Source organism: Dermacentor andersoni, chromosome 3 (assembly GCF_023375885.2).
Source record: "Dermacentor andersoni chromosome 3, qqDerAnde1_hic_scaffold, whole genome shotgun sequence".
In the NCBI taxonomy this organism is placed as follows: Eukaryota; Metazoa; Arthropoda; class Arachnida; order Ixodida; family Ixodidae; genus Dermacentor; species Dermacentor andersoni.
Genome location: NC_092816.1, coordinates 121414142 through 121438687, shown reverse-complemented (window position 1 = coordinate 121438687; position 24546 = coordinate 121414142). Strand labels below are relative to the sequence as shown.

At 47.1% G+C, this 24546-nt stretch overlaps 1 protein-coding gene across 1 annotated transcript in view; it reads left to right on the top strand.

Annotated features, from left to right (window-relative positions):
- Positions 1-24546, top strand: part of LOC126538129 (neprilysin-1-like) — a 53669-nt gene that overhangs the window by 18928 nt on the left and 10195 nt on the right. The window contains exons 8-14 of the mRNA XM_050185120.2: positions 3587-3685; positions 5677-5754; positions 7731-7843; positions 10827-10885; positions 12582-12633; positions 17327-17394; positions 18587-18717. Coding sequence (XP_050041077.2) covers positions 3587-3685; positions 5677-5754; positions 7731-7843; positions 10827-10885; positions 12582-12633; positions 17327-17394; positions 18587-18717 — 600 coding nt within the window. The remainder of the gene's footprint in view (positions 1-3586; positions 3686-5676; positions 5755-7730; positions 7844-10826; positions 10886-12581; positions 12634-17326; positions 17395-18586; positions 18718-24546) is intronic.

Genomic DNA, 24546 nt, shown 5'->3' with positions numbered 1-24546 from the left:
TATACATAAAACTTGTTATATATGTAAGACGAATTTTTCGGGGCGTGTCCTCACAGGAAAAAAAAAAACTACCGTCAGCGATGAGAAAAAACCTTCAGCGATTAAAAAAAGAATCTTCAGCGATTGAAGCGAAAAGTGCAACACTCTTTGGTATCACGCATACAACATACAGCGCCATATTTATTTCAATAAAGAACGAGCCCAAAGCATCCAAACCACATCATTGATGATAAGGCGTTCCCGATAACAATGCGAAGCACATGTCGCTCACTGCATGCACTTCCCGGCAAACATTACTGTCGCGCAAAAAAAAGAGCCAGCCTATCAACTGATTTCATTGTTGTTATAGCACCGCTATCGGCAGGCAACGCATAGTTAGGACACCTGAGGAGCAGTGTCAATACGAGGAGCGGTAAAGGCAAAAGAAACGGCAATATACAACCAGCAGCGGCGTGCTGCCAAAATTGCCATTATTCCCATTACTACCACTATTCTAAAGCAATAAAGCATTACATGTCCCCTTCACCAGTCGAGTGGCGGCTTCAAACAGCTAAGTTGGACATCCAATGGCGAGCGAAAGTTTTTTATGTATTGCCATCACGTTTAAGCGCACTCTCATTCGCCTTTAATGTACCCTGCGTCCCAGATAATGTTAACCAAGTTGCTCAACGAAAGAATACTATTTAGAAAACACGGTGCAAGACACAATTATAAAGAATTATGCAGATCCCACGCACTGTGGGGAATCGATGTAAGGGAAGCTTTCTATGCTGTTTGCTTTGATTGACGATAATTAGCGGTGATGTTGACGGTGAAGGCGTAATTTCTTCAGTGTTTAGTCTAATACGGGAGAGATGATGTTAAACCCTAGCTTGCGTGTACCACTGCTGTTTGTCTAGGTAGTACACAGAAAACACAGGGAGAGGTGTTTGCTTGAAGTGTTGCTCTGTGCCATACTTCATAACATCTGAGAGGGTTGAGCATTTTAATTGCCTCACATGGCACATCGCATCTTGGCAAAGGTATTAACCTTGAACTGGACTGTGGGGCTGCACGTGCCAAAATCAGTCCGGATTAATTTTGACACCGCGATGTTCTTTAACGTGTCCCAAGATCTAAGTGCACGTGCGTTTTCTCTTTCGCCCCCGTCGAAATGCGGCTGCCGCGGTCGGGATCAAGTCCGCGACGTCAAGCAATACCATAGCCGCAAAGCTTTCGCGACGGGCACAGAAGTGTTGGTTTGACGGTCGACCGCTTCCGTAGTGTCGCCTGGACCCTGCGGTGCGCTTTAATTGACGCACCTCTACTTCTGCACACCCTGCGTGATTTGTCCGCTTGACATATTTGCATGGTGTTTGTTTTTCAGAACTACCAGGAACGTACTGCACCGTACCTTGAACTCAAGCTTATCCAGTTTCCCAGCGACCGCTGTCGGATAGTAGTAGGGTTTCCTTGCCTTCTCACGTCACCTCTCCCCCCCCCTTCTTGTATGGGAACTGCCTCTTCTCCTCCCTCCTCTCTACAGTTATAGGTCTATTTGATTCAGCCAAATTTCTCGGCACCTCCTGTACCTGTTCACGGTGCACTGCACTTGGGCCTTCGATTCGCCGAGGTGGAGCGGTGCACCCTGCACTCCAGTGCTCGATTGAACGGGGTGCAAGGCAAGTTGCCGCAGCCGTGCAGTGCACCCTTGAACCTTGCAGCGAGGGGGTGCAGCCCGGCACACGATAACTGGCACCCCCTGCACCCTTTCGTTTGCGGTGCCGTGCACCTTTTTCTGAATGGGACAAACCTTATATCTACGTCTCCTCTGGACTCGCACGTTAGTAGAAAGGGAACCGCTGCAGTTTCTGCAATGCTTTTGAGCGGAGTCATGTTTATTTACAGCTGTCAAGAGGCTAGTGTGGCGACGCCCAGGAAGCTCCAGAGGGCATTGTGCACATTCGACTCGGTGGGGTCCAACCGAGTTTCTCGCTTCGCCTTCCCTCTCTGACTTGCCCCTGTCATGTATACACATGCTCTGAACCACTCCTTGACGCGGTGTGCCAGACAGCAGCAGCCACAGCAGCCACAACAGCAGCAGCAGTGGAAAAGTCGAACGAAGAGGCAAAGAAAGCTTCGCTTTAATACTTAAAGCGTTCAGATGTCACAGGTCTGATGATCGAACACCACAGGTCTTATGATGATGTCTTGCACCGTGTTTTAACAGCGTGTTTTAACACCGTGTTTTAACGGCGGATTTTAAGTCAAGCCTTCGCCAACCGTTGTCCGGTGTCACGCAAGGGGGTAGGTTCCGGAGCTCGCAGCCAGAGGGCGCGCCGAGGATAGCAGCGGAGATCTACTAAACAAAGTTCACAATAGGGGGTCAGAAAATTTGGTTATGGAAATTCATCATGGGTTTTTTTCTTTTTCTTGATTTTTTTTTACCTAGGTAAGACATTAGGCAGTGTAATAGCAAGGGCTTGGTGGCGCCGCCGACCACCCCGTTCTGAAGGGGACGCGCATAAGATCCAACCATCCATCCGAGGCCCCGCCGGGATGGGCGTGGACAAATCAGAGCGCGCGCCACGTGAGGGGGGAGGAGAGGGGTATATGAGCAGGTGTTTCGCCGCTGCGCACCCTTTCGCCCGTTGGAATCCGCTCGCCGCGAGCCGTAGCGGAGCTCGCACGAGAGCGGCAGCGACGACGTCGCGCAAATCCCGAGCTTCGAGAGCGAGAATGCTAGCTTCGAGAGTAGGAGGCCGAGCAGAGACGTCGACATACAGAGATTCCTCCCATGAAGGGTGCCGATCGACGGTTCAAGAGAGAATTCCTAGACCGTGAGTGCGGCCACAGCTGCAAGGTGTGTGACAGACGGCGGTTTGATCACGCCACGCAACTGAAGAGAGTGCGCAATCCGGAGCCGAAGCTCGAATCTAGCAAAACAACGACAACGAGAATTTCATGAAAATCGCGCTAAACACGAGTTCAAACTTGAAAAAATAACCACCAGCTTCGCTGTTTTGACAGCTTTCACTGCGTGGAATTGGCTTTACTTTCTAATATTTGTTTTTTTTTCGTTGAGCAGCTTGGCTAAAGTGAGCGGAGACTCTCTATATAAAACGTTCCTGTAACAAACTGTCAATTGTAAGCCCAGATGAATTTCCAACGTGAACTCATACTAACTAGCTCAGTACACCCTTCTCTTGCGTACATATGGTAGGCACTCATTAAGTCCTGACCAGCAGCTTACCGCTGCCATTTAAAGGGAAGAAACGTAAAAAGCCACTGTATTCTACAAGAAACATTGCTGCAAGGTTAAGGTATTAATCTGACTGTGGGAATATGACTTGCTACTCGAGATGTTACTGGCGAAGTACAAAGAAATAACTGAGAAATGAAGAAAACACTCGCACACGCACGAACTGTCACGTGTGTGTGTGCGTGTGCGTGTGCGTGTGCGTGTGTGTGTGTGTGTGTGTGTGTGTGTGTGTGTGTGTGTGTGTGTGTGTGTGTGTGTGTGTGTGTACGATCAAAACTTGGTTTAGTCGGACAACTAATTATTCGCAATAGATGTGGGGCGTGAGTAATCTTTTTTTCTTTTTAGGTGAACGACATGGCAGAGGAGCTGCGGCAAGCGTTCAGCGTTCTCATCGACATGAACCACTGGATGGACACGAAAACCAAGGAGCGTGCGCTCGCGAAGGTGAACTACTCGGCCACTTTCCTTTGTTTTCACTTCCCTTCCGTTTCTCTTTTTTTTTTGGGGGGGGGGGGGGCGTGCACAGCCCCACGGTCGTAAATTTTGCGGTCATAAATTTTGAGCGTTTAACGTTGTCAATACATTCTGGACTGGGCTACGTCTTCCGCTTTAGATTAGACGCACGGATTAATCATATTATTGCGATAGCAATTATATGGACACTCCAGGCGCATTTCTGCCATCGGCGTCGCAGTCGCCGTGACGTTCCAAGGGCGATAACACCGTCGCCGCGCGCCCTACGCTGTATGTGCGGACGAAAGCGTGCGAGAGGAGCCGGCGATCGCGGCTCAATCTCATCCGCGCGAAAGGGAGGAAAGCAGAGAGGGAGTGCGCCGCCTTCCATTGCGCACGAGGTACCCAATGGTGCGAGGCACCGGCCGGAGGGAAGGGCGGGAGGAGGCGGCGTTCTGCTCCGGCTGCAATTGCGTATGTGACGTTGGGGGCAGAGTCTAGGAGCGTCGACGGCTCGTGGTGATATGCGCGCTGTGTCCTCGATGCTCCGTTTGCGTTTAAGGGATAGACAGCACGAAGGTCGCTTCCCTCGCTGCTGCTGCCGCGCTTCCTAACGCCAGCGTTCTGACAGCGAGCGTTAGCGGTCATCGAGTACGATACGTTCATGTTTGCTGTGCGCGCTCACACCATGCATGTTAATTTAGTTAGCAAGCGAGTGCTTACAAGTTGATAGAGCCGATAAAACTACTATCCTTACTTCTTATTGCTGTCTGCTAATTTGCTGTTGCAATCGATGCTTCGCCTTGTCGGGCGAAACTCCGTCTCTTTTTTTCAGAAAACGCAAAAGGCGCAAGACGAGACCGAATGCTGAATCTCGATTATAACGCACCCCAGTTGAAGCAGAAGATGAATCGTCGTCATCGTCGTTGCCAATTTACACGAAGTGTGCGAAATAGGCTGCTTGTCTATTCAGAAGCGTGACTGAATAACTGGCCGTATCTTGTATGCGATTCATTACATTCTTCTTCCGGTATTACTCGTCGCGGTGAATGATCGATTCCAGTGATACCGGCGGCTCGGCGGCGTCCCAGCCGATAACAAAGAAAAGAAAGAATGGAGAATCAAATATATTGGTACAAAATTGCTGGGCATGACTTTTATTTTGAAGTTAGCGTACGTGATAACGCTCATCGGCTCTGATATGTGACGATCCTTGGTTTCCTTTGAGGTTTATGTTGTTGTTGTTGTTGCTATGTGGTAGCTCTTTGAGTTGTCATAATAAAGTATCAGAATCTGCAGACAACCACAGAGATCGTGGGAATGCTAAAATGTATGCCATTATATAACAAATGGTATAGATCCCAGATGAACATGTGGGTAACAAGCCAATGCGTCGCTGATAAACCTTCCAAGTGTGGGTAACAACTAAGAGAGGTACAAAAACAACGACAACCTTGCTTGCGTGTGTACATGCTCGCTATAGCGGTAAATGGATGCATGAGTGAGCTGGTTGTGCATATAATAGCTCCTCTTTTTTATTTCGAATTTTCAAAGCTCTCAAAATTGTGAACCATTACTACAACTTACATTTCTTTTTTATGTACTTTTAAGTCTTTTAACATGGTTAATACGCGATGCCACAGATGTTTTCTTGTGTAATTCTTAGCTAAGGCGTCCACAAGAGCAGATCAGGCGCACGCCAATATCGATTGCGCACACACGACCACTTGTGAAGACGGCCAAGTGACTCCGTCGAGGGAGATCTGTGAATGCGACCCCCGTACTTTGCGTTGCCCCTGTGGCTGTAGCGCCGCATTGGCGAGCTTTGCTAAATGTGCACAAAATTGGTGCACGTCGACGCAATCGTCGAGGTGCATGTATGGGAATCATTACGATAAGCCCTGCCCAGTGAAAGTGACCGTTTGTTAACTGTGACTGGCATCACCAACGACTTTCTTTCTGTTTGGTTCGATTCATTCCAGCTGTCTCGCATGCAGCTGAACATCGGATTTCCGCCTTGGATAAGGAGCGATCGCGATTTGGGCGAATACTACCAGGAGGTGAGTAAAGTCCTCGCAGAACTGAAAAGGCGCCGACCGCGAACTTTGAGAGGGTACGTAGACTGCAATTTACAAAGCTAAACAAACGCGGCAATTCATCTCGTTGATCCTGGAACGTTCGCACCGTTACACACGCGCTGTAAGAAAGCGTGTGAATATCTTGGAAGCTTATTTCGTGCTAAGAAAATGACTCGGGGAAACCACGTTAGCACACCTTCTGTGGCGCTGGGAGACGCAGCTTTGAAATTCAAGGCTAGATGCGCAATAATAACACGTTACGCGTATGCTGCGTGTCGACAATGTGCAGAGTTGACTCGCCACCTATTTCGAGTGCGGGCAGAGCTGTGGCAGTGACCCTACGCCCGTCGCCGTTCGATATCGCGGCGACATCGAAGCTCAAAGCTTAGTAGCGACACGCTAAAAAGTTTCCCATTCGCTAAACCTAGTTGGAACCTTCCAGGAAAACGCGAGAACTTGCCGCTCGTCGCCAAGTGCGCTTTCGCCGTGCACCCTTGAATGAAAAAAACAGTCAAAAACACAAAGGACAAGAGGAGAGGCTGACACCACAACGACTGGACTATCGACTGAGCTTTATTGGAATCCGTGTAGTCCCAGCAAGGCCAGCAGAGCATGCGCAACTGCATCATCGCTAATCACAGAGCATGAAAAGCCAAGAAACGCTTCTATCGTGACCGACCTAGAAATTCAAATTCTTGTTCAAGTAAGCGCACCGAGGTAGTACTAACGCAGTCGTAACCTAATAAACTGATGTAGTACGCTTCCAAGATTTCTCGCTCTTCTTTGCCCTTGCCCCTACCAAGAATCGTCACATTGCTGAACAAAGGGTAACAACCACACTCATTGCAATGGCGAGGCAAGTTTGCACAGTTATCTGACCCCAGGGAGGAGTGGTGCTCACGCAGGCGGTAATTAATACATCGACCGGTTTGGCCTATGTAAAATATTTCGCATGTGAGAGGGAACTTATAGATTAACCCCTACAGCACATGGCATAAAACGGTTTTCATGCTGCGTTGTGCAAACGTGGTTCCTTGCCCTGCCTCGAGAAATGCGCGAGCACAGACCCGAACGCTTACAAGGGGCAGAAAACAAAACAGTTACTCCCTGCTTGGCGGCAACCTTCTTGGTGTTGTGGCTCACTTTATGCACATACGGCATGCCGTATGTGCCGTGCACCCTTCAGCGCGATCCCCCATACCAGCATGGCGCCGGACGATAGACGGCGCTGTGATCGCAAAATGGCGGCGCCCTCAATAAAACGCTCTATGCGTGCTTTATTATCTACATCAACCTGTTCGTGGTGGCATTATACAAACCAGCTTTTTTGTTGGAAGTTGGGAAGAGGCTCTTCTTCCATTCCGGCTTTGAAGTGTTTGACCGAGTTTCTGAGTGCGCTCGCAGCAACTCTTTAAGTAGAAGCTGCCGGCATTAGTACCTATACGAAAGATTTCAGTTGTCAAACTGACCCTGAACCTGAACGAGACAATTGATGTCTATAACTGCACGCACGGGCTACTATTCGCGGTTTATACGTATGGTGCAGCTGTCACAACATACGTAATCATGTAGACTTTTCCATAAGGCACGCTTAGTATACGACATCGCTGTATTTTAAGTTTTGTAGAAGTAGCAGAGAATACTTTTTCGGCTCCTACGGCTAGCTCTTCCCGAAGTGAGAGTACTTGGGCAGACGAGCTGATCACATTAATAGGCCATCCATATTTTCCGAAATAAAGTAAAGAAATTAAATTATAGGGTTTTACGTGTCAAAACCGCTTTCTGATTATGAGGCACGCCGTAGTGACGGGTTCCGGAAATTTTGACCACCTGGGGATCTTCAACGTCCAAAATAAACTGGTGCTGGTTTTCTTGACGTAGCTATGATTCCACTCAGAATGACTGTTTTCCGCCACGCCGAATGATTTATCCAGTATGCGTTTATCGTTGTCCCGCAGCTTCCCGATCTCAGGAAAGAAGACTTCTTCAGGAGCGTCCTCATAGCCACCAGGATTTACTACCGCACCTTCTACGGTCGACTGAGGCAATTCAAGAAAGCCAACGATTTCGGGTAGTTATGTCCGCGAAATCACTGAAGAATTGTCGCTTTTAATCTAACCTCCTGCTGGTCACTGATATAAAAAGATGTGGCGATAAACTTTTCCATAAGAATGCTTCTTATCAGTATTGCTACACTACTACCGGCTCCGAAGGTATTCTGGGTGTGGGGCCTGTGCTGAAAGATCAGTCTTATTTTTTTGCAAAGCTAGCGCATTGCCGGCCGAAATGCAGCTTAGGCGCGCACTGTAATGAGCGTAAAGCACAGTGTTGTGCACTGCGCGCTACTAATCTCTATACGCGGAAATTCCGCGTCATTTCGGGACTCGCATTCCGTAAGCGTTTGCCGCCGGTTGTACAAGTGCTCGAGATTCGATTTCTTTATCGAAAGTTTCGCATGAGCGCGCCGCCTCCCAATGACCGCACTTGCAACTCCGTCACAGGGGAGTGGTGCACTTCCGAGACCCTCGGCATTGCCTAGCGGAAGATGATTGACGACTTAGTTGCTTGTAAGCATGCATGTGCTGCCGGTATATAGCGCTTCGCCACTCGACGGTACATTATAGCCGTGCGTCGGGTGCTTCAGTGTCAGCGCTGGAGAAGTGTGGTGTCGAGTCACCCTATAGCCGCGTGCCTTGCGAAGCTCTCCTTTTTTAAGGATTCTACCCGACGACAGAATGCACGAACGCGTTGTTTTTGACGCATGGTGAGCGGTTGCGTTGTCATGCAAGGATGTGCGTCGATGAATCGTTCCTGCTGCCTGGCGTATATCCCGACCGCCCCTGTCATCATGCCGCATAGAGGTTGCGGGGCTTCTTGCAGCTCCCCTTTTATCGGACAAAACCATCGAAAACGGGGAGCTGCGCAAGGAACATGGCTGTGGCCACAAGTGGCGAAGCCCTGTCCGTGTGGCTGCGCATTGCTCAGAGAGCAACGATGTCGTTCCAGCTTCCTCCGGCAGGTGCCGCCAAGGATCTCATAAGCACCGCGCTGCCAATCCTAGGGAAATTCCCCGAGATCTGGGGATATTATGCCTTCTTTAGGAAAAGCTTTCTAAATGTAGGGAAAATTTTGTTCTAAGACATGGAGGAAATAAATGCTGAGACTTGAGAAACTACTACTACGACGCCACAATGAACGATACGTGGAAATGCTTACGTGACTGTGTGTTCGACCATTTAGTACATTTGTGAATTGCAATATGTGCCATAGGGTAATTAGTTAAAAACATAATTAGTTTATTTCTGTTAATTAGTCGATCACGCATTTTCAATTTTCGTGCATGTCCGCCTCTTCGTGTAGACCAGCTCACGGACTTTAACTTTGCTATCTGGCGCAGGAAATTTTCAAAAATTTTCGAAGGTATTTCCAGAAACATCCGGTGTATACCTAGCGCTGAGAACGACTAGGTGGTCGGGCCACTGCGTAACCGACTATGCCCTCAAATTTATCGTCCATAGTCAGAGTAACAGACCCACGTTGTAGAATCCGAGTGGTCACGCGTTTTGGTGAGTTCTGGCATAGAGGAAAGAAAAAAAATGACGCGTGTCAGTGTGCTTTGCTGCAAATGGCTTGTAAGCGCGCAAATTCTGTGCTGTTATACGTCGGTGCATCACAGCACGTTAGAAAAATTTAGTGCACCTACTTTATATTGGTGTCGTGAAGGGACGCGCTGTTTTGACATTGCTATACATTCTGTAATCCGGTGTAGTCCGGTGCCAACATCCTTGGAATAAAAGTAAGCCTCTGCGTGAATTTGGACATAAATTTTGCTGCTGTTGAAGTTTGTTTTGTATGTGAAGCAAACATAAACATAAAATTGTAGTTTCAAGCAGGAGGCTGTGTTGTCAGCAGAAGAACTTTGGTTAGCATGGCTTGCACTGCAACATTATTTCATCCAGAGTGCAGCGACATTATTATTCAAGTTTTAAAACGAGCTTCGAGAGAAATTGAAACTCAGAGTTTTCAGTCTATTATCATAACAAAACAGTATATCTTTACAAAAAGCATATTTACCAACTGAAAAAGTGTATCTTACAAAATTCTAGGGAAATCTAGGGAATTTCTTTCTCCAACATCAGGGGAAACTTGCTTCAGAGGTTGGCAGCACGGCGTAAGCGCTGTGCTCTCGCACTATAGACAGTCGCGACGAGGTCTGTACTTTCGTCGTCGTCAAAGCAATCGCACCCAGCTTTTTCAAGAAACAAGTGCCATAAAGCGATTCATAGTTTATGCGTTAGCATTGTACAGGATAGTCGTTGGCTGTCGCGGCAGCCGTCGACGCAATATTCGGAGTGGGAGAGAAGGAGAATGCTAAGAATACGGATTGTTTAACGTAATGAGCGCGTTTGCCGTTTGACGTTCCCACTCATATACTAATTTTGTGGCCAAAATAGAGCTTATAAAACCAGGACCGAATCCACAAATCTTTTAGTTTGTAAGTGCTCTCTGCCATTGCCTGGCCGCCTTCGCTAATGATATGTACAGCATCGGAATTGGCTAAAACTTTCTCTTAAAAAGATTTTCAGCGTAACAACTTTTTGTGTATATAGGCCCTGGTCTTTACTCGCGTGTTTTGCGCGTTCACTGCGATCGTGCACGGTCGTACTGGTGGGCTATTGATACGCTACATTCAACCACCAATCATAGTATTAGTATCTGGTGGAACGGATATAAATAATAGGGGACGGGATAGAAAGAGGAGAAATCACATCGAGTCAAAGCAAAAAAATAGAAAACTAAAAAATCTGAAAAAGCCAAGCATAAAAATACCAGAACATAGCGAGGTAGAGTGCTCACGGGTATAGCCATTGCCAAAGAAGTTCGTGCGTATATTTCTGCGCTTAAGTCACTGAATCATTGGGAGAGGCAACGCCGACATATACTGCGGAAGCTCAGGTGCAGCGCGGGGACCTAAGAGTTTATCATTTTTTTTTCTATTCGTGCGTTTTTTGTGCGTCTAATGAAATGTTTCATTTTATCGTATATCTCCCTAGATGGCTCGCCTCTGATTCAGCGTCCTCCATGTACTACAGCCTCATTGGAAACTACCTGCGTAAGTGCGCCAGACTTCTGTAAGCTGGGCCAGCAGAACTTCGAAACGCGATACGCTATTCAAACTCGATGTTTCGGGTGCGACTGTTTCCGCCTCGCCGTAGCGCGAGCGTATATAGGTGACCTCCTCTATCGAGGCGCCCCCTGGATCGCTTCCTTCCGTGCTCAACGGTGGGGCGGATGCAGCCGCGCCACACGCGGGCATCTGTCTGGTGGTACGTGACCAGACCACTGCGCCCTCTATAGGCATTCCAGATTCTGTTTTCCGGATGATATTCTCCAGAATTCGTTACCCCGCAGTGATTCGGTGCAGCGCGTTACGCCCGCGGCCTGGGGAAACGCACAAACACTCCCTTTACAAGATATCGTGAAGCGCATTGAGTAATGTTTAATTAGTTTTGTTACTTTTACAATTCTCTCATAATGTGTGTGTATACGTTAACGTTTTCCTTTTCGTCTTGTAGTGATGGTGCTTGACCAGCGCACAATTTAGTGTAGTAGGTTCCTCATGTTCGCTTAGTTCTGTACCGCCCCACTTCTGCACTGGCCCTGCATGACAGGCTGCAGCATTTATAACTAAACAAGTAAATAAAATTAACAACGTAGGAGGTTCTTCTTTTGCAGTTCTGGAACCAGTTATGAATTCTTCGGATGGAGGGGTCGCATTAGGATCGACTGCCGGACTTCTTCGGTTAAATGCTCGTTAATGTAATTTTCATCATTACTTATCTAATTACTGCCAACTTGTTTCTATAATCAGTTGTACTTTTGCTGCCTCGAGTTATGTTAAAATGTGCGCCACTGTTGGCAAGAGAAATCCATAGGAAATTGATGAATCATCTTTCATCATCTCATCATATCTATAGGGGTGTTACGCCTATGTGAGAACATTATACCAATATCAGTCCTGATCCCCTCCCCCCACCACTACCCTGTAAAGAAAGACAAATTTAATTTGGTTTTCTATTCCTATCTTTCATTTCGTATCCCTATTTTTCGAAAATTTTGAAGAATCTTCTCAAAAAGCCTGTTTATATGTAATTAGCCGATGACATCATGCGCCGATAAATATCAGTGCGATAAAAAGACACAACACACGTACATGCATACTGTTCTACTATTACCGCCAACGCTTCCCCCAAGTACACGTGAGCGTTAATCTCCCGCGCATGCGCAATGGGTGCTAGGTATTGCTAACGGTAAAACGGTAACGCTATACTAAAATACTCTCTCAGAGAGTCTTATCCAGCCGGTGTCACGTAGTACCACTTACGGAGTACCGAGTTGCCGGAGACGTAGACGGTTGCGTTGAGGACACGGAGCTATGTTGAAGCGAGAAACGACGTTCTACGTCAGCAGCGTCATAATTTTGTCGACATCATCTTTTTATTATTATGCTTCAACCGGAACACCCACGTAACACAAGAACGTTTCTAATGGGCTGTGGTTTTATAAGTCGCCTCTATATGTCACCACCAGCTTGGCTGTTGCCGGCCACGTCTCCGGTATAACCCGGCATTTCGTGAAGAGCAACGCGTTCTTTATGCGCAGACGAACTAAAATATTCCCGTGATGTGTGCATACCGTACAAAGCTGCGACGCCGTCAGACGCAGCAGAGTCGCGGTTGAGTTGGCTTCATCGCCGCTACGGAATGACATTTTGTTTGTAATAATAATTAGTACTTTTTTTTTTCCAGTGCTGCCACTCGAGTACCTTCAGTTTCCGTTCTTTCTCGTCGACATGCCACCGTAAGTGCTCTGGAATATATTTTACGTAATGTCACTTTTATTTCCTCTCGGCAGCATTAAACGGTCAAGGACACGTAATAAACAGGCAGCTTAGGACACAAAGAGTCCAAGACTGCGCCCACTGTCTCGATAATTGTACAATGAAAAGTCAACATCACTGCGCACGTGCGTGTTCTATGGCACATCGTGCGAACGGCAGGACGACATGTGCGCAGCATCGCATACGCATCTCGTGTCAGCACTGTTGACACGTAACTTTTCGGGAGGGCTATTTCGTTTCATTTCTTTCGCAGAACGAACAAGGACGCGCGTAAGGAATGAAGACTAAGTGCTACCTACAACTAAAGCTGCGCCCACATATTTCGTTTGTTGTTCCGTCTACAACCCTTTAACGAGATGATACAAAAATTAATTTTGGCTTACTACGATATCATAATGAGGCATGGCGTTACCGCCTAGAGTTCCTTGAAGAGGCCCTGAGACGGTTTTGTATTTTGTACAAACGCACTGAGTCGTTATGTAGGCCTTGAAAGCGCATGGTCGTGGTCATCCAGTGGGGTCCGTTCATGTTTTCATGTGCTGTGCAGGACACCATGGTTGGTAATTTAGTAAGTGAACATTTACTGAATATATGCGGCCAATAAAACTAAGAACCTTAATTGTTTATTATTTTGCTATAGATCTATATCAACGCTTTGCCCTTGGGAGCAAAATGCAACTTTATTTACCTATACGTAGCCAGCAGTGGCGTAGCCAGAAATTTCGTTCGGGGGGGGGGGGGGGGGGGGGGCTCACGTTGCAGCCCCGCCTCCTCCTTATAGAATGTGCCCAATGATCAAATACATGAATAATAACTGCATTGCCATTGCGAAAGATGCTGAAAACGAATTCTAGAACGCTGCGCACTGACAAGTAAGATATCTATTTCTTCATAAATGCACTCGTATCTCCCAAAAATTGTGTCCGAAATAACTGATATCAATGCTTCCATGTTTTTTGGTCTACTTAACAAGTAAATAAAATATCACACGAACTTTAGAACTATATCAGTTCGATACCAGCAAAGCAGTGCATGCCGCTGATATGAAAAATGTAAAGGCCGCGAAATGAACAAGTCCAGGACAAATGTTTTAATGAAACTTTGTCAGCCAAGAGCCCTCTTTACATTTTTGTACATATACAACGGTGAGGCAAGAATCTCAATGATGCTCTCACTTGTTCCAATGTATAGCTCAGGAGCAGCTGTCACCGGTCGTGTATTGTAATTGCACCGAAATTATAGTCGCAACAGAGAGTACATATAAAAAGCAGGAGTTCTGCAAAATATACGAGGGCGAGTCAAATGAAAGTGAGTCAATGCGAATATATGACAAACGGGGTACTTCATTTAAAAGTAGCCTGACTGAGCATTTAGACATTTGTCCCCCTGACTAACGAGTCGCATGATTGCCGTCTCATAAAATTCCTTGGGTTGCTGCTTCAAAAAGTCTGTAACTGACTCTTTCACGTCACCTGGTCTCTCTTTTCAATTGCCCCAAAATGAGGTAGTCGCAAGGCGACAGGTCTGGGCTGTATGGCGGATGTTGCAGCGTTTCCCCCTTGAAGTTTGCCAGTTTAGTGTTAACCCCATCAGCGACGTGGGCACGGGCATTGTCGTGGAGCAAGGTGACCCCATTCGTCATTTTCTGCGTCATTTGCTCTTGATTGCGACACGCAGCCGATCCGGCGTTTCACAATATCGGAAACAATTGATAGTCTCTCCAGGTTTAGCAAATTCGATCAGTAATGGCCCCCGACGATAAAAAAAAGGGAACAACACTTCCCCTGCGGAAGTGGCAGCCTTTGCTTTCTTTAGGGATGGTTAATTCGAATGTTTCCACTGTAAGCTTTGCTGTCGTGTTTCAGGTTCGTAGTAGTAGCACCATGATTCGTCGCCGGTCACAAGTGCAGACAAGAACTCGTCACCCTCATTGTGATACCGGATCAGATTAGTCAAGGCAGCGCCGAACTTCTCCGTCTTCTGGCGGTGGTTCAAAATCTTGGGCATCCATTGCGCACACAAAAGCCGATAACCGAGATGTTAATGAATTATGGTGTGAACCCAACCGTGACTGATGTTCACACGCTCTGCCAGTTAATCGATGCTTATGTCTTCCGTTATTGTCTAATCAGCTCATCAATCTGTGAAATTGTGTTGGGGCTGTTTGCACGGTGGCTTTGACCCGGTCTTGAATCGTCTTTGCAACTTTCACGTCCTTCTTTGAACTGTTACTCCAAAGCTTCACAGGGGCCAATGAAATGCAATGTTCAACGTACACGGCAGCCCTACGGCGACTAAATTCTTTTTAGAAAAGACCTTCAGCTGTCGAAAACCCCACGGCACCACGCTGTCCAACTTTTGGAGTGTCCCTTATGCCACGCAACCATGTTCAACCCAGTATATGAGAGCATTAAAGAACCTTTATCTTCACACCTGCGTGTCACCTTTGTAAATTCAAGATGCCTGTGTGGTACGCGCATTCCTCGCAGATAATGAACAGAACCATTATTGCGCGAGATTGGTTGGCACACTTTCATTTGACTCGTCCTCGTACATTAGAGATGCGAAGATACAATGTAATATACAAATGTGAAGAAACTGCTTCTAAGAGACCTCGCAATAAGATATTTAAGTATACGTATAAGTCTCCAATAAATCTAAGTATCTAAGAAAAAGTCACGGCATATAATGCGTCAAACAAGGCAAATAAATATGTTGCACAATCACAGATTCACAGACAACAGAATCCAAAGCCCCCCCCCCCTCCTCTCCATCCCTCCCCCTGATGTATCGCGTGCGACGGAAGGCACCACGCTTCCTCCCCGCTTTTCTCCCTTGCGCACACAAGACTTAGCCACCATCGTCGGCTCACCCATGCCAGCCCCCCACGCCCATTCACTCGCACATACAGCATGCGGCGCGCGGTCACGTTGTTATCGCCCTTGAACTTTATACGGAACATGAGGGCGACGGCAGGAATGAGCCTGGAGTGTCCATATAATTGCTATCGCAATAATATAGAATAATAATATCCAGCACTGAAACGTCCTGTAGCCCATTCTTTTCCGCAGAAGAAGAAGTAACAAAATCGAACTTTCACCATGCGACAATTCACTGCGCCACAACAATGTCTTTGTGTGTGGGGGGGGGGGGGGGGGAGGCGAAAGCACCGAAATGAAAAAACGCAAAGGAAAACATGTTGGCCACAATCGAATGCCTACTTTGCGCACCTAATGTGGCTACCAAATGAATATCGAAGAAAACGTGAGACGCTTGGCCTACATAGAACCATATACGCATACTGCTCGGTATCCTACACCGGCGAGACAAGATTTTCCGGAAAGATTGCGCTAAAGCGAATGCCTTGCAATCCGTCGAGTCCCCGCAGTCATGGCGGCGAGCGACCATGCGTTGTTTCTTTTTCTTGTCTGCCAGCCAGAAGGTCTCCAAAACTCTCCCGGGCGAAAATCCACGCACGCACGCGCAAAACGAACGCGCACCGAAGTGCGCCGCGCGATGGTAGGGGCAACACGACAAAAACACATGTGCTCTGGCTGGCTCTGGCAGCCCGCGGGTAGGGTAACGAGAACAGAAAAATTGAAGAGGCTCAATGTGTCCTCGCGACTAAAAGTCAAAGTACAAAAAAAATAAGAACGTATTACGTTTGCTGGCTTTAGTGTATTGACATGGATGCTTTGGCCCACGTGAAAAAAAATGTTATCTTTTTCTGTAGTATGACGGCACAAATGAACCACCACAACTCTTCGTCTCATCAGACCTCGCTGCGTGCTTTGTCAACTTGTCTGATAGTGTGATAATTTGGCGGGTCTCGTTGTATGTTCCGACGTACGACTTTAGAAAATCAATGCACCCTTGGCGTCAAATGTTTATAACAACATTAAATTCACAAAGCTCCGGAATGGAAAATCTAAAGCACGACTTTAGAAATGTCAATGCACCTATCGCACCAGAAGTTTGAGAACTTTATACCCATAAACTTTCGGAATTTAAATCCGTGCGCTCCGTAGATATCGCAGCCTCCGCGAGATGCCGCGACGAGCCCACTCACCATCAAAATTCCCTTGAAAGGTTGTGCTCGGATGGCGCTCCTTGCGTTATGTGATTCCCGGTGCATAGGCGTTGCCGTGAAATCCAGCCCGAGTTCGCAACGTACGCGCTGAGATGTCTTTTCGAGCGTGAAAAATAGATTCTAGACAAAATCCGGAATGATTTCCGGCCCCTGGTAGCCAGGGAACTATATAGGCAGAATGGCCTCTCGCAAAAAAGACAGAAACAGCAAAAGCGCTCGTCCTGTCTTTTTCTGTGATGTCGTTTAGCGCACGCTGTTACGCCGTAGATAAGTTGAAAACGAACCCGGATTACAATCCTCGCGCACGCAACATGCCAACATACGTTGTTTTACAAAACAACAAACAAAACGCCCAAATAATACTTATATGTGCATTTCCAAAGCTGCAATATGGGGCGTGCGTGTTTCAGGCAGCAGGAGAAAAAAAAGCTACCTATCTGATCACTTCTGTTATCTTTGACGCTGGTCATTAAGACGTATCGGCATAATTGTTCAGCCTTACGCCAAAGCATCGTATCCGACAATGTAATTAAAGCCAGTTTTGATCTAATCACGATCCGCAGGCCAATAAACTTCGGCGCTTTGGGGACCATAATTGCCCAGCAGATGGTTTACGGCTTCGGAGGTCAAGGTAAAGTTTGGCGATATTTTTTTTTCAATATAGTTTATTTTTCTACACCAGTGTTTCAGATTTTGACGAAGGGTCATTTTCATTTTGTCTCCTGCTAACAACGCATGCATCGACGTACGCGGAAAGCCCGCGCGTGGTATTGAACTTGCTAGGTATTGCGCATACTTCTTATGTTAAAAAAAGGTTTTACATTTTAATGCTGGATGCGACGGGACGGATACCCCTGCCGGTTGGTACGCGCCTCTTGTGCGCTTATATGGAATATGCATAATAGACAGTGCAAGGATCATATAGTCACGACGTCAGAAGTACTCTTGGATTTATATAACAACCTTCCCGAAGCTATTGCGTCATCGTAAGCCTTCTCTGCAGCAGTCGTAAGCCTCGTTTAGCCTATATTGGCTACAACTGGACAGCTTTCGGGCCACTGCACTCACAAGAAAACGAACGTTTCTAATGTCAAAAACAATTTGTGGTCATTGCGAATGCAGCTGCCCAAACGATTTCGACATATAGCGACTCGCGTACGCGAGTGTGTAATTCACTGCAAACTACATGCGATAAAATACGTTAGCTGTGAATGAAAGACAGGTTGCTGCTGTAACGGCATGTTTCGCGGCAATCAAACAAGGCAGCTGAAGCACAAAATGCGATAGAAGAGACGTGCATGCGATGTCGAGGGAGTCGTGCCAAATGCTGCAAAAACAAAATCTCAACGAAAATGCGGTATCACATACAGTGATGCCCTATGCGGGGTAACGACTGCATCGCCAGATTTCTGCCTAGTAGTCCTAGCAAGGAAATAAGAGGTTGTCCAGCGTAACTTGTGCCAAAATTTTTAAAAATATGCCAGTGCCGCGCGTAGCTGGACAAAACCAATGTAATGTTGTTTGCCATCGCTTGGAGCAAACCGGACCTTTTCTTTGTATTTCGCCTAATTACATAATTGGTTCATATTAATCAGCGGCTGAAATATTATAATCGGAGCAAACATCTCTATCAGAAAATTGTAGGCCATCATCAAAAATTCCCGATCCATCTTTCTGTTGCTCAATACGTGCTATATAGATGTTTCTTTTTTTTTCTCTCTCTATCTCTATTTGCGGGCTACTTTCAGACTTAAAAAAAAAATTTATTTTTATGTATTTCAGCGGCTACACTCCGAGCTTCATAAAAAATATCGCTCGCGCAGGGTCCCTGTACGACGAGAACGGCAAGCTCTCCGAGTGGTGGTCACGTGACACGCGGCGGAAATTCCTGCCGAGAGTGCGGTGCTTGCAGGAGCAGTACAACGAATTCAAGCACCCCATCACGGGACTGCCGGTGAGCACACGGCGGGGCATGTCCGCCTCCACCCCTGTAGCCAAAATCCGCAGATATTTATGCAAACGTGCCTGATCTTGTACACATGATATTCCTCATATTGAAAGAACGTGACCCGCCTGTCGACAGTAATGAGCAAGAAAGAAAGAATCGGGGAAAAAAAGGCAGGAAGGGAGTGGCAGGAGTGTAGGCGTTTATGGCTAACCTATTATAGTTGCACAATATTCCAAATTTTGAGTTTGACGGTTGAGAATGCTCGAGAGGAATTGAATGGACTCTGACATTCGATCCTTATTCCATACGACGATTCGACAAGCGAGATATGGAACATTCTTTTCTAGTCTGATATAGCGGATGTTGTGAAAAAAAAAAAAGCCTACAGTGAGAACGCACTTTGAAATGTCTCCTAAAACCTCTCTTGTTAATCCAACTCGACGGAAAAATACGCGGGGCTTTCCAAAGGAAAAAATGGCGGGCTTTCTTTTTTGGCTTCCGCCATTCATGAACGCATAGTTATTTCCTGAATTAAAGAGCAACTCGTGTGAGCTCAGATCATTCTTTCCCCAGAGTGTCAAGTATACAGTACGTAGCAATCATTTAAAAAAAATACATTGTGGGTTTCACGTGCCAAAACGTCGATCTGTTTATGAGGCATGTCCCAGTGAGGGACTCCGCGGAATAATTTCATCCGCCTGAGATTCCTTAATGTGCACCTATGTAAGCGCACGAGCGTTTTTGCATTCCGCACCACCCGTCATAGTGGGATCGCGCTGCGACCAGGAACCGAACCCTCGACCTCGTGCTCAGCAGTTGTTCAAAGTGAAAAGTAAAATCACAGTGTCGTAATGAGAGGAAACGACAGTTAGAAAACGCGCAAGTAGGTGAACAATCACACGGTTGGAAAATGGTAACAGCTTCAGCTTACGCATCTATATCTTCTTCACTTATTCATTTTTACTTTCGAATGACGTCCCACCCACGGCGATTAAAACTTGAGGCTTCGTTCTGTATATATGCTAAAATTTGTGTTATTTCTATTATTTGCAAGGAAGTCGCATTTGAAATCGAAAATGTGGCCGGACACTATTGACGAAGATCTTTAGGGCCAGCTACTCCGGGCGGCAGCTGCACTTTGTACACTAAAAAGAAACATTTAAGCTAAACTGCTCCCGCAGATTCCGCTTCAGGAATCGTGAGTACGTTACTTGTACTGCGAGCCGAAGCTCGGTATGCCGGAAACAACGCATAAAAGACAATGGTTAGCGGCACCATTCAGAAATCCCCGACAGAAGCTTTCCGTGGCGTCATAGATAGCCCCATTTTCGCAGGTATAGCTCAATCGGTTGTCTACATAAGAGATGTAAATTGCATTTGAACAGCGAAAACAAAATCTCAACATATCTGGATACCTCTGGAAACATTCCGCGCACGAAAAGACATAAATATAAGAAAAGTTTCACATTTTATTTATCAACGCTGATATTCTCGGCGCAGAAATTACTACATCGAATGCAAAAAAAAATTGATTTCCATTACTTTTTCTGCAAAAAAGGACTATTATTAAAACTGCAGAAAATGAATAATTTAACTCTATTTCTCTTTAATGCCTGTTTGACGTGCCTTGCCAATTTCGGCTGCTGCTTTCTCCAATATTTCTCGGAACCGAATGATCGGTGCCATTTTTCCGCATACTATTCCACAGGTAATCTACGAATGCATAACAGCGCTATCACCGCGTCTCTGTTCGACCACAAGATACTTGACGGCGAACTTTCTAAATCAGCTGTGCTTTTTTTTTTCTTTAGAGCGCAGCTCAGTTAGGCGCCCACGCGCCGTGATTGCTCAGTGGCTGTGGTGTTGGGCTGCTGAACACGAGGTCACGGGATCGAATCCCGGCCACAGCGGCCACATTTCAATGGAGGCGAAAGCGTCCGTGTACTTACATTTAGGTGCACGTTAAACAACCCCAGGTGGTCGAAATTCCCAGAGTCCCCCACTACGGCGTGCCTCATAATCAGAAAGTGGTTTTGGCACGTAAAAAACCCCGTAATTTCTTCAGTTAGGCGCCCGTTCCTGCGTTGAGCGTCGGCGTGCCTCGTCCTCCCTTGGCGTAACCGAGCGAACGAGCGCAGCGAACAATGGAAGAGCGAACGTGGAGCGCAGCGGCGGATGAAAGACGGCTATAGCAAAGAGAGCAGGAAAGCGGAGGAAGCCACCTCCTTGAAGCGCCACCAGATGGGGCTCACGTCCGCGCAATAGGTACGAGGTGCTCTGGGCTATGTGGCAAGGTGTAATGGTTCCAGGACTTACGTTTGGAAAGGCGGTTGTTTGCTGGTGGGAACCAAAGATCTGTGGGTCGCCTCGCATTGGGCGCTCACGGAAAAACTACAAATGAAGCTGTGCAGGGTGATACGGGCTGGATTAGTGTTGAAGTGAGGGAAGCTCGCAGTAAAATTGACTATGAAGAACGACTGAGGAATATCGAAGAAAGTAAATGGGCTGGGAGAGTGTTCAGGTATCTGTACAGGAAAAACATTGATTCACAGTGGAAGAAAAGAACTAGGAAGCTTACCAGCAAGTATGCGGCCTGTAGGGTGGGCAACACAGCAACAAGGAAGGTCAAGCGGAAAGTCAGAGAGGCTGAAATAATATCATGGGTGGCGGCAGTAGAAAAGAAACCTGCCATGAGTAACTACTTAAGAGGAAAAAACGAAATCAGGAAAGAAAATATTTGTGATAACTCAAAGGGAAGCGCATTACTTTTCGAAGCGAGATCGCGATGCCTTAAAACACGCACCTTTAAAGCGACATATAAGAAGGAAGAAGCACGTGCTTGCTGCGGTAAAGCTAGGGAAACTATGGAGCATGTTCTATTAGAATGCAAAGACGTCTACCCAGCGGTCGATTTAGGCACCACTGGCCTCCTTGAAGCACTTGGGTTCAGCGAGAGCAGTTAAAAAGTAAACATGTCCGTAATAGGCATTAGTAAGAGGCGATTGGAGGATTGGTGGAAGAAAAGTAGCAAAACGACAAAAACACGCAGACGTACAAAAACAGAGTTCGCAATAGGGGGTCAGAAAATTTGGTTGTGGGCGTTCGTAGGTTTTTTTTTCTTTTTTTTCTTTTTTAACTTAGGTAGGGCATTAGGCAGTATAATAGCAAGAGCTTGGTGGCGCAACCCACCGCCCCGTTCCGAAGGGGACGCTTGTAACATCAATCCATCCGTTGGCAAACAACGGAGGCGTGCAAAACCAAAGTTCACAATAGGGATTCACAAAGTTTGGTTATGGGAAATCATCGTGGGTTTTTTTTTTCCTTTTCTTTTTTTTTCATTTTAACATGGGTGGGACAGTAGGCAATATAATAACAAGAGCTTGGTGGGGCGACCCACCGCCCCGTTACAAAGGGGACGCTCATAGCATCCATCCATCCATCCATCCATCCATCCATCCGTAGCAGCGGCAGCACCGGCCGTGCGGAGGAAAAAAAAAGAACCAGAAAGCTCGCCTTCGTGCATAGTGTTAGGCGCCAGCGTCTCTCGGTAAATATTACGGTTCCACAAGCTGCAGTTGCCGGGAATTGGAAACTGTGCGGCCGGTCTACATTACAGTTCTGCGCGTCGCGGCTCTGCCAGTCGGTGCGGTGACCGGTGCGATGCCTCAGTATATCGCCAAAGGAAAACACGTGTAGAGCTGCGCTCAACTTACGCATTAGCGAGTATGGTAATCGTCGGTGAATTTTGTTGTTGCAGTTAGCAGGCATGGTGTGACACCGCTACGCCGCGTTGCAGCCCGTGAACGACACGAAGTAGTGAGGTTCACTAGAAATAACAGGAGCACCACCGTCTCGAAGGCAGAACGGCTATGCATGCATTGCCGCACGCGTACGGGGTACTTTTCTGCTTGACTATAAATCTTACTCGCTTCATGTATACCACGGTATACAGTATATGGAGCACAAAGTATTCAGCTATTCAACTACGGCTCAAGTGTGCACGCTTCAAATACCGTTGTTTCATACAGATCGCCAAACTGTGACTCCACCGGCTGCTGAGATGACGGTGTATACTGTTGACTTTAAGGCCGCGGGTTCGAATCCCGGCAGTAGCGCCTGCGTTCCTATGGGGGCGTAATGCAAGAAATATCCCTGTACCATGCTTTCTGGCCCGCAATGGGATCTCCGGTGGTCAGCATTCGTCCGGAGTCCTTCACCACTGCCGCATCTCTCACAACCCCTGCCTAAGAGGCGTTAAACCAAACCAAACAAGCAAGCAGTCTAGTTTTCGAAGAACTGAGAGTGGCGCGAGTTGGTACATCCTTTTTTTTTTTTTAAGCGGCCCCTCACCAGGCCACATAGCAAAGTTTTGGTGATACGCTGGAAGCTGTTACGTGCCCTCTAAGGAGTGTTCTAACGCAACAATTTTTCAAATTAGTTTATTAATAACAGAGACAGAAATATTTGAAGTGGCGCGAACCCATGATTTCGAGAGGCGAGTATCACCGCATCATAGACACTCTCTCCACTTGCACCGTCTAGGCTCCGCTAGCGAAATTCCTTCCCTGCTTTCCCCCATACCGGAGCCGGAAGATCGCTTCACAATTACGTCACATGCCCCGCCTTCTTTTTCTATCTCTCTCTCTCTCGCGCGCGCGCGTTTTTGCTGAGTGACGCACTTCCGGTGACGGTCTCGCGCGCGAGCTGTTGCGTCTGTCTCGTTTCGCGCAGCGGACGATTTTACGCCCTCTGCACGAGCACACCTGACCAGTGCCACAATCACACACAATGAGACATGCGTGAGAGGATGAAAGAGCATGATGGCGGCCTTGGAACGCAGTGGAAAATGGCATAGTTTCGTTCTCTGCCCGCGCGACTGCACGACGTAGGAACAAACAGACGAAACGGAAGTACAGCTCTCTCGCTACGGTACGACGTAAAATAAAACACGCAGGCATTCGGTTCGTATATGTTGTATTATTTCTCTAAATTAATTCGTCTATTGAAGCAACGGATTAACCAAATAGCTGATGTTGCCTTGAATGATTCTCGAAGTCACGTGTCACGGCTAATGGCGTCACAGCACCCATGTACGTAGACGCACTCGCGAGATACGTCGTCTCTCCTCCTAGGAGAGCGGCACCCGCGAGGAGAAGGGCAAACGGCGTTCGGTTTGAGATTTCAGCTCTTTCCGCGACGCGTAGCGATGTAAAACTTTCCAGACACGATCGTTAGCACACATTGTATGCACTGCGCTTATCAGCTTAAAATGTCGAGACCTGGTTAGGGGTCCTTTAAGCGAATAGCTTTATATGGTTCTTTCGGCTGATTTTGTGACTGTGATTGGTGGGTTGGACTTTCACCGACACATACAAAGGCACCAATGCATCTGGCGCGCGATTTTGCGTAACAGAGTTGCGGTACGGGTTCGTCACCGTTAGCGAACGCTAATATATGATAATAATGAAAAGGAAGCTTCGATGCGAACATAGCTGTTACGTTATTACAAGCTTATGAGCTCTAAGTATGTAACTGGCCGCGGTAAAAAAAATTATAATTTCTTTATCATTTTTTTATAAGTGGTTCGTCAGATCCCATTAAATACTCCGGGCTGTTTAAGAGGTTGCGGAAAATAGGCAATGCGGCGACAATGTGAAGGCAGAGCGCGGCTTCGTTGTAGACGTGCCGCATAATTGTGCGTGCAAGCGAATAGCCCGGCCGACCTGCAAGTGCTAATACATCCGAGAGCCCGAGGGCGTGTGAAAGTTTGACGTTGCGGTGAAGCGCTCGGGTAGCTGACAGCCCTTCTCCTCTCCCGCCGCTCATTCCCCCGTG